Here is a 15,617-nt window from a genome sequence, read left to right on the forward strand (position 1 = left end):
ACACACACACACACACACACACACACACACACACACACACACACACATGCATGCACAGACATACCCCAATACACTTAATTCCTGTAATACAACACATTTCATGTTAATCTAGGGTATGATAAATACTTTTGAAGTACATTTTCTGTAGGACTGCTCTATATTCTTCTTGGCATATTTGTGTTTCCAATGTTTTGAGGAAAACATAAAAACCACATGTTGTGATTTTAATGTGAGTATAATCTTTGTTTCTGACTAAAGCTGTTATCATATGCTGTTTTAAACTTTCCAAGTTTGAAGGTGTTTTGTTCATACAGTGATGAGGTTACCTGGTAATACCTTTTCAGAGTGTAGCGTCATTCTGAAAGGTTATACATCATTTACGGCTCATATGACTCTGTTTGCCTTCCTGACTCAGTTCCCCATCAGGGTGTGTCTGTTGTCATTCATATCTAGGAAGGAAAGGAAAGGCTGTGTTGATATTCTCTATAGTAAAGGGGCTGCACCCACCCCTCAACTAACCACGCAGAACCAAGGATTGGGTAGAATGGTTTATTTGATCCCCATAGGGTTAGAGACTTGGGCAAATACTAAATAAACCCAATGGTTTAGAATGGAAGTGTAGTAAGTTGTAATAATGGAGAATAGCAACAGTTTTATAGTCACTTTAATGATAGTCACAAACCGAATTATATAGTCACCAATAAATTTTCAAGTTTATCATTGAAATACAAAAATTTCCCCAATTTATTGCTGTACTTTTTCTTAATGCAGCTTAGAAAGAAAGCCTCCTGGTTATGTATAAATACATTACTGCATGTCACATTTCTATCTTGTTATATAGAAATAAAAGAAAAAGGCTTAATTTCAGAACATGTAGTCTTGATGACATCATGTTTTCTCAGTACCATTCTGAGATGATTGCAGAGCACTGTGTGTTTTATTTTCTACAGAAAGACTATAAACGAGATCTGGAGACAGAGATTAAAGGGAAAGGAATGCAGGTCAGCACAGACACTCTGGATGTTCAGAGAGCTAAGAGGGCATCTGAGATGGCCAGCCAGGTAAGGATGGTGTGAGCCCTAAGGCTCAGGCGAAGGCTCTGAAAGAGTGCACATCTCATTTTGCTGTTAAAACACATAAATAGCTGTATGACCCTGGAAGGTTATGCAAAGAGCTGAGATTATTTTCTGTTCTTTTAGAAGCAATATAAGAAAGACTTAGAGAATGAAATTAAGGGGAAGGGAATGCAAGTGAATATGGACATCCCAGATATGCTTCGAGCCAAGAGGGCATCTGAAATCTACAGCCAGGTTGGTAGACAATGAAGATGCTTGCAGTAATGTGCCCTAATCCTGTCACTGTGTACTTCCAGAGTCTTTTTGGCTGACATCTTTCTGAAGACATTGCCTTCAACATTGGAGCATTTTTATTGACCCCCATGACGAAACTTGACTTGCATTCCTATTTAGAAGGACAGTGGCTATGGAGCCAGCTTAGTGGCCATTGTGCTGTGCTAAAGTCCCACATGGTCTCCAAGAACATTTGACCTTTGTTGGTTTGTTCAAAACAGGATTTTTCTGTGTAACCTTGGCTGTCCTGGACTTGCTTTGTACACCAGACTGGCCTTGAACTCACAGAGATCCACCTACCTCTGCCTCCCTGAGATCTGGGATTACAGGCATTCATCACCGTTCTTGGTGACCTTATTTTTTTTTAACTCTGTTGCATACTTGCATTGAATATTTGCTCATAAAACAGAAATATAACTCTAAAAATCTTTTATTTCCATTTCACAATGAATGATATTTTAAATTGCCCTCAATGAAACAAAGTAATGAAAACTGTATTATCAACTGAAAATTAATATTAACTAAAAATTAGGAGAGGAGCTAAGAGTTCTTAGTAAAATTTATTTGCCAAATCTACATGTCACATATTCTCCAAAAAATTTAAAAAGCTAGGTGTGAATAAGGGTGGGAACATTCTCAGAAGAATAAATATCACATGTTTTCTCACATAAGAAGAATATGGATTTAAATATGCACAGACAGAGGAAAGAAAGAGAGTTGAAAAGGAGACTGTGAGGGAGGCCACTGCTGGAAAGGGGAAGAGGAGCCCAGTGGGCAGTGATGATGAAGGGAAGACATACACTGCTTCTTTTGAAAAAAATAAATATGAGAAAAAGATAATATCTCAAAAGGAAATATTTATAGAGGAAGAGCTTGCTTAGAAAATCTGATTTGGATGAAAATACACATTATTTAATCATATCTTTGCTATAAAATTACCTGAAAAATACTTTCCAGTGGAAATAGTAACAGAGGAGAACGAACGACATGAAATTGTTCTAGAAGCAGGGAGTTGAATCTGACTAATGGAATTTGTGATGGAAATAATTTCAAACTGAACTGGACACATTTGTTCAAATTCTGGCTAAAGGAGGGCAGTCAGTGTCAGTATCATTTGGTTTGTGGAGGGAGTATCAGACGGTGGAGTGGAATGTGGAGAGAGCTGTCTGCTTCTCAGTCACCTAGGACTGTGCAGCAGTTAGAATAGTCTTAAAGGTTTCTGTCCCTCCTTCTTCATGCCGTGTGGAGACAGTGAACTTGGAGACAGGGGTTGTGTGATTGAGCGCAGACCTTAGGGAAGTGCACGGAATGCTCAAGTGGACGTGTGAGTCTGTGAGGAAGGGCACAATGGCAGCGGCACTTCACCAGCCACAGTGCCCACTCTGCTTGCCAAGTGGCTGTGTGCTTCACAGTCCCCCCCCCCCAACAAGAGTGAGTTGGTCTCACTTCCCATGCTTGCTGACTGGTGCCTCAGTGTCCCCATTTGATAACGATGTTTGTGGGATTGACTAAATAAATAAATGTGTGTTGGGTATTTAAAACGATGTCAGTTACATCATGACATAAACCCAGGCTTTGTTAAAGGAGCTCATTGCAGCTCATTTACTGGAGAGGAACTTGAGATGCTTAATAATCTTAACTACAAAAACAGTCTTTACCGAAAACAGTAAACAAACAAACAAACAAACAAACAAAACACCAATCCAGAAATCACAACAAGGTAGATATGCAGAACTGGGTAACGTCAGCAATGCCAGAGATGCTCAGGCAGAGTCCGAGTTTGCTCGCCCACAGAAGAGTAGATCTCAAGTTTAGGAAAGACGTAGAAGTCGATCTCCCTGAGGTATCTCAGTGGACCAGAATGAGCATGGTAGGCTCTGTGGAAGGTGGCTGCTGTGATAGACCACTTACTAACACCCTTGACTTTAGTGGGTGTGTCAACAGCTACTTTGAATCTTAGATTATGAGTCACTGCCACATGGTATGATAGAGTTGAAGGTAGCGCCATGTCCCTTTCTCCTCCCACCACACAGAGCTTTCACTTTGTAATGATTTTCTATTTCTAGAGAAAGTATAAAGATGAAGCTGGGAAAATGCTTTCCAACTATTCCACTGTGGCAGATACTCCCGAAATCCAGAGAGTCAAGACGACACAACAGAACATTAGCAACGTGAGTAGCTGCTGTATGAAGAGCTTGGGGCCAGACATACTTCGGATTTTGTTTGGATTTAGGAATGTTTGCATGTATATAAGTTATAGTGGGGAGGAGACATAGGTCTAAACATAAAGGTCACTTATGGCTCATATACCCTTTATTCACACAGCCAAAATAACTCCATGTATTATTTTTAGTGCACTTGTGCTATGATGGAAACACAGCACAGAGGTCAAGTCACTTGTCAGAAAGTCTAACTTTCAGATATTTTGGTTAGGGATGCCCAGTTTGGGCACAGAGGTGCTCGGTTTAATCCTAGCACTTGGATGCAGAGGCAGGCAGATCTCTGTGAGTTCAAGACCAGCCTGGTCTTCAGAGGGATGCCCAATTTGTATTTTTTTCCCTCAGAGTTGAAATTAATGGTTTGGTTTTTTTGTGGTTTGTTTGTTTTGTTTTTGTGACTCTGGGAATTATATCCAGGTTCCTGTTCATGCTAAGCAAATGCTCAGCTTCTGAAATATATTGCAACAATTCTCCCACTTCTAAAATATTATATTTTGTAAGTGTTTTTTTCCCTCATTGCCTGATATTTTTTCTGTATTACTTGCATTTTTCCATTAGATGAATCTATTTCTTCAAAATAAAAATAATTATTCTCATAAATTCTAATTGTTAAAATTGTTTTGGAATTTCAAATCCAAATTTTGTATTAGGTACAAATGACAAATGTTGACTGGAGTTTAGCCTAGGAAAAGCATCAGTCTTCTACACTGATTTACTGTGAAGATGAACGTTTCTGTCGATTTTCACTTAATTTGCATGGAGGGCATACTTAAAGCCTTACTATTTCAGCCCACAAGCTTTTCTTTTTTTATTTTGAAGAACAGGAATTGCCTGTGTTGTATTAAGGAGGTATGTCTGTGCTAATTGATAAATATATAAACTTGAATTTTGTGATGAAATTATCAAATGGATCATATAGTCAAATATAGAATTGTCTTAGTCATTTAGTATTTAAGCACATGTCTAATCAAAAGGAATAATAAAACAAATGCCATTAAGATTGAGGACTTCTGAAGTGCTGTCCTTTTCCTAATTAATTGGCTGGCTCACTCTGGACAGACAGGCTGTCTGGTGAGTGTAGGATCTCCCTAAGATGGGCTGGGCTGTTCCAAGAGATGGGCAGTTCTCACTGGAAAGATTAGAGAAATGGCTGCTCCGGCCTCTTGTGATCCCCGATTTTCATCTCTTTCACCTCAGGTCACCCCTACTCCTGAGGCTCACTGGATTAGCCAGTGTCTGTAGGGGAATCACTCTGTCCTCATGTGACTTTCTAGGGCTGCTGCTTTTCTCTGGCAAACTTTTGTTTTTGTTTTTCTTTGTATTTGGAAGGAGTAGAGGTCAGGGGTGGAGAGAAGGGGGAAGGTGAGAAAAATAAGTGAGTCAAGGCTAATATTGGCGATACAATTAGTGTTTTCCTGTGAGAGAGTGAAGGACTTTTGTATTTGGAAGATTAGCGGTGGTGTGAAACCTCCCTTGTTTAGGATCAAATGCTAACTGCTGAGCGAAAATCTCTGACATGTGCTTTTTTTTTTTTTGTTTGTTTGTTTGTTTTTTCTCAAAAATGAGTGTGCCATATATCTGTATTTGAAATAGGAAACTGTAGGTTGCCAATTTAGATTCTTAGGGTAAATAATCTACCCCCAGCTAAGGTACTCATTATGCCTCAGAACAAGTATTAACTGGGCAAGAAGGTTATAAGATCTGAAACCAAATTTAGCATTTATTATCATAATGGACTATCTCATCGATACGTGTATTGTGCTACCTGTAAATAAACCAGCATTCACACTGCTATAAAACCTGAGAAATAATCTTGCTTTTGTAACAGGCAGATCTAGGACATGAATTCTGATAGGCTGACAGCTCTTACTTTCCTTTCCTTGCTGTGAAGGTGTTCTATAAGGACGGTGTAGGAGCTGGCACATCCCTAAGGAACACTCCGGAGACTGAACGAGTGAAGAAAAACCAGCACAACATTAGTTCTGTAAGTTCTCCATAGCATCCAGCATCATTGCCAAGAGGGACAGGGGCTACATGCATGTTTTTAGTTCTTTTCTTTTATTCTTCACTTTCCTGAAAGATGAGGTCATCAACTATCAAAGGTCTACCTTCCAGAGTGAAAACTTTGCTCCCCTTGAACCCGGAGCTCCATTTCATTTCACCTAGAAAGCAGTAATGAAGACATGAGCCATTTTAATAAAATCCAGAATTACATTTCATCTTTCAGAACAGAATTTTAGCTGTGTTACATTTTACAGGGAAAGGGTCCGTTGAATATTGTCCTACCTCTTGGAGCAAAGGAATTTTACTTCAATGAAATGATCAAAGGGCTTAGTACATTTATTTGGTAGCTGAAGTGAAGGTACAGATTTGCTTTTTAATGTAGTGCCAAGTCATTTTCATCCTGTGTCAATCACATTTCTGAGCCTTTCTCAGACACAGGTGTTTGGCTATATTTTTGTTTCCTGGCCTTATTTTCCTTTTACTTTACTCAGCAAAGAAAAACACATTATTTGAGTATAAATTGTAAAAAGATCTTACCCTACTGTGGGTCTGACTGTGGGGAATGATAGGAGAGGTATTTACTGCTGTAGGAAAAATTTCTCCCGTTTACTGGTTGACATGACGAGCAGATAATTCTTACCCTTCCAGGAGTGGGGTTCATCTCTGTGTGTTCATGTATTTAGTTTCTTCTTGTGGCTGTGAAAACTGATTCTTTCCTCAGCATTTCTTTCCTGATCCATCTCTTCACCTCTGGTCTTGGAGACACAACCTTCCAGAACTTTCCTTTAAGCCAACCAAATAAAACTGCTTTCATGACATGTATCAGTGCTAACTCAGAGTAAGGTGGTGTCTGGAGCATATGCCTGGGTGGTGGTTCCTGTTGGAATTCCAGGAGGGACAAGGTGATAAATACTTTAACATGAAATTCTAAAAATTGTACAGAATGCTAGTACACTCAAATCTCTGCACTACAAAAAGGAAGCCCTTCCTGAATATAGCATCTAGAGAGATGACCTGGAAAACGACATTTTGTTCTGTTTTATGGGAATCCAAATCAAGCAGCACTTGAATCTGACAGATACCTTAGTTTGGGAAAGAAGTGTAAAATGTTCCATTCTTTGCCTTTGCGGTGACAATGTCTGAAATGCACCTCTCAGTGTAATCAGTTATAAATGTCCTAGTGTGTGTGTGATGTCTAGTCATTCTCCTACAGGAAAATAAATGACTGTGCTTTTTATAAAGAATCTTGAAAAACAAAAATGCCCATTACTATTTGTGTTGGGCTTTTCACCTCAACAAAATCACATAAGACAATACAGTGTATCATCTCTCCTCCCTTGATCTTTTTCTAGCAATCAATAAATGTGTAGTTCTGTATTTCTGAGGTTGGGCCATAACCCCCTGCTTAATATTCAAATGGAAACTTGGCCTTTCAAGATTAGCCTGATCTGTCAAACCAGGAGGTGATTCACTAACATTTAAACATCCCGACATTTTCCACCTCCGAGGACAAGCCTTTTTGCTATTAACTTTCTGTGCTAAGATGTGTTTTTGAATTTAATTTAGAGGAAACCTGTCTCGGTGAACTTTGCAGTTAACTATTTTGGGTCTGGGTTGATACTGGCATCTTCACTCACATTAAATCCACAGACCGACCATAAAACAGATGCTGCCTGAAGGCTAGTGCCTCATGCCAGCCTCCATTTCAGCTTTAATAATTTTAAGCATTGCCGAGTGATTTCTAAAAGTTACTTGGTGTAGATTTAAATCCTGGCTAACTTGTCATGTGCACTTCAGTTCTTACGTAGGTAGGTTCTCTTTGCCTGGAGTCCCGCCTTCTATGAGTTTCAGTTATAAAATGTTACCTGAAAAGGAAGATCTTACTAGTTTCCTTAATTAACCCTTGTACCTTGTATTATCATTTGTACAGTTGGTTTTCCTCCTACCTTAAGAGGAAATTCATGGATGGAATGAGTGTGAGCTAGTGACCTCTTTGCATGGTGTGAGTAAATACTGGACAGGAAGCCACTTAAAGGTGGGAATATTATTTTGGCTCATGGTGTGAGGGACTACAGTCCATCATGGGGAATACATGCCTGTGGGCTACTGCATAGCAGGGAAATATTTGGTGGTAACATCTCAGTGCCTAGCCAGGAAACCAGAGCCGGGTGCCTATTATTGTAGTCTGCAGTCCTCAGCTGGCCCAGCTACTGTCCCCGTGAATACATTTCCGAGACTCCCAAGATATTGCCATCAGCTGACAGAGGGTGTAAAAACACATGAGCCAGCCTGTGGGGAACATTTCACTGTCAAGCCATAGCACAGTGCCTTACGATCTGGGTGCATGTGGAGGCCTCTTCCTGACCGCTGGCTCTGTTCTTTTCCAGAATGTACAGGGCACACTGGTCTATGTTTTCAGAGCCTGTCACCGCTCTTCCCTTATATGGCAGCCGCATTTCCTTTCCTCCTCTTCGAGATTTCCTATGTGCACTCAGTCAGAAGTGCAATATTGGCCAAGACTCTGAGGTTAATGTTATTTGATTTTTGTCTTTAAATATACAATAGGTTAAAATTGACACATTAATAGATAGAACTGCTTCACAGATAGAAAATAATAAATCATTATATTATGATAATTTCCAAGATATTTTGTACACGTGCTTAGTTGTAAAGCTTATAGTCACAGCAGTGTTTGTTTACATTAAGTGAAGGGCACCTATAGTGACAGATAAGTGTCACTATCCATCAAATTTATTTGCACTTCAGAACAAAGGACCTAGAAAAGCACCAAACAATATAAGAAACTGTTTTCCTACTAAAGGGAATATAATGTTGGGGAAAAAACCCTCAATTATACAATAATGACAATCAAAGAATTCTTAACTGTTTTAAGCTTTGGGTAGAATAAATGATCGATATTTTAGAAGAAATCATTCAGGTGAAATCTGAAGAAAGAATTGAATATGCAGCACCCATTTCTGATGCTCCTGAGTGAAGGGGTTACAGGGAACAAGAGGAGCACCATCAACTCGATCATCCTGACTTAAATGTTTTTCCTGTTATTGAAGTACCAGTATATGACGGGAGTGCAGGTGTCATCCCATCACAGGCAATGCCACTGTGCTGTGTCATTCCCTGGCGATGGAGGTCACACTCCATACTGCTTTGTGCTCTCCGTGAAGTGCGTCTTGGGCATTGGTGACTGAAGGTCCACTCTGTTCTTGCCCGTGGGGGAATTCAGCCAGAGAGGCGGTGAGGGTGGGGCTGTGGGCAGTCCAGGTCTCCAGAGGAAACAGGGCAGAAACTGCTGTTATGCATTGTTTTACATTCTGCCATAGTAATTTGTATTTGTGGAGAAGGTACTGTTTCTGTGAGTACCTGACAAGTACTATGTTTTTAAACCATAAGTAGTAACATTTCTTGCAAAGTGTTCTGGAAATGCGGAACAGTATGTCACAAGGGCAGAGGAACAGTCTTGGAGAAGGAACATCACCGGAGTCTTGTGTTAGACACTCAAGAATGATTCAGGTGACTTTTTTGAGAAAGGACCTTCCTGGTAGGGAAACCAAGTATTTTCATGATACAAGGCCCATTCAAGTTGAGAGTCCTTAAGTGATGAGTATTTGGGTGGGAGGTGACAGAGGCGATGGTGGAACAGGAATTGCAATACTAATCATAAGGCTGTCCTATGGAGAATGCCTGTTGTGTGGCTCGTTAACGTTCAGGACGATGGTAAAAAGTGTTGCTAGTCTTCTTTTTGTGATAGAAACGGCACTCTTAACTTTATTTGAGAAAAATAAGTGTAATAGTGTAGATGTATAGAGTTTACATGGCATGGCATGCTGCAGATACCAGAATCCAGGAGGTTTAGTTAACAGTGCAGTGATGGAGAGACCGTGGACCACAGAGGACAGACAGATACATTTGATTCCAGCTTTGAACTTCATATATTATTTGGTTTTCATAGACTGTCATATAGAAAATATTCTCATCTATAAAACAGAGTTTAGAGTATTAAAGAGATGCTGCCTTTAAAGACATGACAGATTGATGAATAGGAGAATCAGGACAATGTCTGATGTCTGGGTTTACATTCACCAGCCACTGTAGTTTCTCGCTATCAGCAATGCTGCTCCACAAATCTTTAGTTCAAGCTCTAACATGAATGATATTTCTAACAATAATGATTAAATGAGATGCCAAACTATATCATTCAGTCCTGAGACCTCACCTATGCCCTCACAAGTAACAGTATAAAGAATGTTGTTCCTTGTCAAAAATATAACCTTTTCCACTTATTTTCCAGTCTTCTCTAGTTTTTCTGCATTTTCATGCTCATTCATAAGAGCATTCATTTCAAGAGCACGCCTGTGCAATGTCTAAGGCTGAACTTAAACTCTGAAAACTCATTGACTATCACTCTATAGCTTCCTGCAAAAGGATTTTCTCTTCCATCTTTACTGCAACTGTCAGAAACTCTCAACAGATCTGCCCCCCTGACACTCCTGCCTCCCACCCCCTCTGCCCCCTGCCCCCCTACCACCCCCGCCACCCATTACTCTCTGTTTGATGCTTCTTTAATTTTTGAGATGTGGCCTTGCTGGCACAGTTCACTATGGATAATGAAGTCATATCCCTTCTCTCAGCTAAGAAAGAAGATCTCTATGCAGTAAGCCAGGGCATTGTCTATAGCAGTAGGTCATAAGCCAACACTGGAACTTGGTAAGGATAGAACCTGAGGCCCCTGTGAGGAAGATTAGCAGAGGCCATGTGCCCCTGAAGAATAGGCATAGGATTTTTGTGACCTTCCTTCTCAATGCTGCGGGTGGCAAGAGTCTATTTTACACTTAACACAACTTGTTATTAAAATGAGGATGAGGATAAGGCATTTTAAATATAAGACGGCAGTTTAGTAGACATCACTTTGATGTCAGGAACTGGTAAACTCACAGAGGGATAATTTCCCTATCGCTGATGAAATAAAAATCAGGAAGCCATCAATAAATTATGTAGTGTAAAGATTAGCAGTGAAAGGAGTAATTTAGAACATTCAACAAGGAAATGTTTGAGGACTATGGTCTCTCTCTCAAAAAGATGAAGCATGGAAGAAATGGACACAAAGTCCTACCGAATAAGGTGTTTGCAACTGATGCCTGCTGAGAGGGGGAGAATCAGCCTTGTGTAATGGAATATCAGCCGCACTCTAGGCCGGACTCCAGGACACATGTTGTTGTTTTGTATGTGGGCACTTTGTTTTGGTATTTTTAGTCTTACTGCTTTTTCTGGGGGAGTCTTTCTTTTTTTTTTTTCCTTTTTTGAGAGAGAAATGAAGTTGGATAGGTAGGGAGGTGGGGAATATTTGGGAGGTATGAGGGGGAGAAGAATATGATCAAAGTACAGTATATGAAAAAATTAAACATTTTAAAAAGGCTATTGTTATATGAGGGAAAAAAGATAAGTTTGAATGATCTGTGGCACATGATATTTCCTTTAGTATGTCCCAGAGGTACACATTTGTTTCTCGTGATTCCAACTGTCTTATGCTTTGTTCCCCAGTTCCAGTATAAAGATCAAAACTATAAGGCCACTCCGGTAAACACGACCCCAGAGATAGAGAGAGTGAGGAGGAACCAGGAGCAGCTGAGTGCGGCAAGTCATTCTGTTTTCTTTTATATTTTATCTAACATGCTGGATTTTTATTTTTAAAAAATGCTTTCTGTGAATCAGTAAATCCGGAATGCCCTTTGGGCATTATTTCCACATCAACACACTGAAGAGCATGAAGTATTACTCTTGTGTGGATCAGGAAGTTTGCATCATGCCTTCTTACTCAAAAGGTCTTCATCAAACACTCAGGACACGAGGATCCACAAGAACTACATCTTTTTCTTTTAGTTTACTGCTACATCTCTAAATGTGTGTGTGTGTGTGTGTGTGTGTGCGTGTGTGTGTGTGTGTGTGTGTGTGTGTGAAGCTGGGAAGTAGGGTGGCTTATGTATTGGGAGGGAAAACAATATTAGAGATAAGGCAAGGGAAGACTTGGGTTGTCTGGTACTCTAGGGCATAGTACAAGGCCAGGTACCTAATGAAGGAAATGGAAGACATCAGCCAGTCACTTAATAATCTATTGTAATCATCTATTGTAGTTAACAATGGACAGGGACCTCTGTTCTGGGCTAGCTCTTTTTTTAATATCATATGTTAGCTCCTGAGCTTAGCATTATTCATTTCCTTGACTGATGGATGTAAAAAACTGAATTTTGAGGAGTCAGAGACCATGGCAAAGAGCCAAGGCAAATAAGGGCAAAGCTGGGACTTGAACTCAGTTGTCCTGGAATTTAGAAATCTCTTTAGGGTAATCCTAAGTAGTTTCCTTTTACTTTTGTGAACCCTTTTATGAAACTTTCCCCAATAGTGAGAATATCCTCTCTTTGAAAGACTTTAAATTAAGTGCTCCCAAGTGGAGAAGGAAAATCAAGGTCAATATAGTTTATCTTAAATACCTCTGAAGGTGGAAGAAGTCAGGGACATTTTAAAGGTGGAAACCTGAGGGCCAGAAACAGATTAAAGCACCTTACCAGCCTGCCACAGGGACTTCATTCTAGTTTTTTGTGGTTTCATTCTGTCACTGAATAGCCCATTTACTAAAGGTATCCCCCTCATCCCACCCTCTTTTTTTAAAGCTTTTGTTGTTGTTGTTTTGTTTTATTTTTCAAGACAGGGTTTCTGGGTGCAGCTCTGTCTGTCCCGGAACTTGCTCTGTAGATCAGGTTGGTTTCTAACTTAGTGATCCTCCTGCCTCTGTCTCCTAAGTGCTGGGATTAAAGGTGTGCAGCGCCACCTGGCTGTGGATCTCCTTTTAAGCAACATAACCAACTTCTTGATCCCTGGAGTTGAGTCATCAGGAGACCACTGTGAAAGTCCATGTGTAAAAAGCAAGAGTGGATTTAAGCCCCATCCTTTGTTGTAGTCACTTAGAACCCTCTATACTGTTTATTAAAAATCTTATATATCCTCTATAGGTCAAATACAAAGGAGAGGTAAAGCAAGCAACTTCCATTTCGGATCTGCCAGAGCTGAAGAGAGTGAAAGAAAACCAGAAGAATATCAGCAATGTGTGAACGTCTTAGTATTTATCATTGTTTTTTTTAATGCTATCGAATGTGTTAATATGCAGATAAGAGAATTATAGTAGAGCGGTGGTTCTCAGCTTGTTGTTGCGGCCTCAGCAGAAGCTGCATATCAGATATTTATATTACAGTTCATAACAGTAGCAAAATTACAGTTATGAAGTAGCACCAAAATAATTTTATGGTTGTGGGTCACCACAGCATGAGGAACTGTATTAAAAGGTTTCAGCACTAAGAAGGTTGAGAACCTTAAAGAAATTAGAGAATTTTCCTATCTGAGTTGACCAGCAGCTTCTTCTGAGGACAGTGTCAGTGTGGCAGCTGCTACAGGACTCATAGTCCTGTACTGTGTTGACTGTCCTGCAATTTGTGGCATGTTCTTCTCATCTCATTTTCATGCTGCTCATTGCTGTGGTTCCCTAAGCAAGGCAAGGTAGTTCCTGCCATCTTAGTCCTGCAGTCTTCCTACCTGCCTGAGTTCTTGTTTGTCTCACCCCTCTGAGCCCTTTCTCTCATTCATGATGATTACTACTATGTTTCTGGGGGGAAATGGTGAAGTATATGTGGTTGACTGAATAAATCATGTGAAATGGAGCAGTTAATGGGTACTTAGCCCAAGGCAGCATTTTTACTTAGTCTCACGGACTATTCTAGATCCCTCTGTTTATATAACCCACCCAGAGTTCACTGAGAGCATCCTCTTAGGAAATCATTAACATACGAAATGGATTCTTTAGAAGAGGAAATTCAGAAATCTACTGTCTTCAAAGAAATCATTTATTCCTCCAACTCATAAAGCCAGCTGGCCAGTTTATGACCCAAAGGCAGGTTGTCATTACATACTAACAGCTATCTGTTTTTAGAGGAGGAGTGCTCATTCCTTTCTAGCTGTACTTGATGGGACTCAATTACTCTAAAGAAAGAATGTAGTTAGGGAGAAGGATGATGGAATATAGGGAGGCGTGCTCTCTTTACATGGCTTGCCATTGTCACCTACTGAGAGAAAGCCTTTCAAGGCCCTGCTGTAATTAATTTCTGATAAAACACAACTCTGAAATACCATTCTATTCAAAGAAGACTTGTAATATCCACAAAACATTTCTTCTCTTGCCCATCGTGATTAAAGGCTCACTGCGGCTTACTGGTGATATATTTGAGCCTATCCACAGTGATTGGGAAAAGGTACGCTGCCATGCCAAAATGAAATAGATGCTTGAAGATGAAAGCATTTTAAGTCCCCTCTTCCGCCCTCTCCCCACTTTCTCCTTTGTTTTAATGAGTTCCCTTCCTTGGCTAGCCCTTTAAAATTAAATATGACATGATTCTTCTTTTTCTCCTTTTTTTTCTGAAGTGATTCACAATCCTCTATTTTTCTTCTCTGAAATGGTAGGTTTATTATAAAGGTCAACTGGGAAGGGCTACAGCTTTAAGCGTAACTCCTGAAATGGAAAGAGTAAAGAAGAATCAAGAAAATATTAGCTCGGCAAGTGGTTTTAATTCATTTTGGACCATCGCTAAGGATGTATCCTTTATAATTTACTTGCATTGTTTATTGTCTTAAGAATAAAATTTATTTCCAATAAACACATATGCTATTACAGATGAATTCCAAAAGCTTTCACCATGTAATTAACATTATTGCACAATCCCTCATCAATATTCCCTGGTGGGACAGCTAGTTATAGCTGTAGTTTATTTAAGGAGTGGCCTCATGTTACTTTAACCAGAATCTTTGAATCTGACTGTCTTTGATGTATAAGTTAAAAATGTAATTTCACTGCTGTACTTCACTGATCACGAGTGCTTTCTACAAAGATGAGTTTAAAAATTAGCAATTCAAAATAAGAATACAGACCATAAAAAGATTTAGTGCATTGATATAAAGTTCCGTCAGGAAAGCTGTTTGCAGTGAGTGTTCATTGCCTTATGATCCCAGACTCCACGGCAGGATTCCCTCCGAGGCCTGCAGAGCTGAGTGTCAGGGCCCTGCTCACAGCACAGCTGCAGGATCGCCATGCCTTGGGGTCAGCATTTGGGATTCAGATTCATGACTGACATCTCTCTTACAGCCATTCTGCCCAGAGATATTGGGCATGTTCGGCATCAATTGTCTTCAAGGTGTAGCTGCTCAAAAGAAAACACAGATTTGTTCCTGGTTGTCCCTCATTCTCTAGGGAGGGAAAAATAAAGGAAATCAGAAGACATCAGTGTTTTCTCAACACTGAGAGCAGAAAATTACCTAGAAAGAGGAAATGTGTTCAGGTTCTACCTCAAGCATTATTTGCCTCTTTAAACGTGCTAAGTGTTTTCACTGAGTGCTGGACACACGTTTGTTTCCTGTTGACAGACTTAAGTCGTTCATACAGTCACTTTTAAGGAAATCATCAAGAGTGTCATCTTAGGTGACTCTTGTGGAACCAAATGTAATCCACTGAAGGAAAAGTTAGCTGGGAAGTGTTGAGTAGGTTCATGTGATTCACCCATTTGAAAAGCTTTTTTAAAGTTATGCAAATCCAGTTATATGGTTGCCTCCTGTTTCTCTTGCAGGTGAAATACACTCAGGAACACAAACAAATGAAAGGTAGACCGTGTCTGATCGTAGACACACCTGCTTTGAGACATGTTAAAGAAGCACAAAATCATGCTTCCATGGTAGGATGCGACAGATCATGTCTCCGTGACTAAAACATACTAAGGAATGGCAAGACCCGTGTTTGGATGGCATTAGCTCACTAGTAATCTGCACAACTAACAAAGCATGGGAATGTGAATGAGCCCTCGGCGCTCATTAAGGCTCGAGTTGCACTGAAATGTAATGAAAATATTATCTAATAAAATAATTTCCCCTCAGCGATTTTTGGCGTGCTCTTATTTCTAATTGTGCTACTATAAATGCATATTGTGAATGATATTTT

The 15,617-nt window shown here is 39.9% G+C and overlaps 1 protein-coding gene across 2 annotated transcripts in view; it reads left to right on the top strand.

Annotated features, from left to right (window-relative positions):
* The window catches only part of Nebl (nebulette), a 365,083-nt gene that overhangs the window by 312,224 nt on the left and 37,242 nt on the right, over positions 1 to 15,617 (top strand). The window contains exons 20-27 of one of the 2 annotated variants that reach the window (XM_055593781.1): positions 951 to 1,061; positions 1,200 to 1,310; positions 3,416 to 3,520; positions 5,460 to 5,552; positions 11,129 to 11,221; positions 12,595 to 12,687; positions 14,093 to 14,185; positions 15,250 to 15,354. The exons of the other annotated variant lie outside the window; for it this stretch is intronic. Of the exons in view, the coding sequence (XP_055449756.1) occupies positions 951 to 1,061; positions 1,200 to 1,310; positions 3,416 to 3,520; positions 5,460 to 5,552; positions 11,129 to 11,221; positions 12,595 to 12,687; positions 14,093 to 14,185; positions 15,250 to 15,354 (804 nt within the window). The remainder of the gene's footprint in view (positions 1 to 950; positions 1,062 to 1,199; positions 1,311 to 3,415; positions 3,521 to 5,459; positions 5,553 to 11,128; positions 11,222 to 12,594; positions 12,688 to 14,092; positions 14,186 to 15,249; positions 15,355 to 15,617) is intronic. 2 annotated transcript variants of the gene reach the window in all.

The sequence above is a fragment of the Psammomys obesus genome, unplaced genomic scaffold (genome assembly GCF_907164565.1).
Source record: "Psammomys obesus unplaced genomic scaffold, mPsaObe1.curated_primary_1811, whole genome shotgun sequence".
Lineage (NCBI taxonomy): Eukaryota > Metazoa > Chordata > Mammalia > Rodentia > Muridae > Psammomys > Psammomys obesus.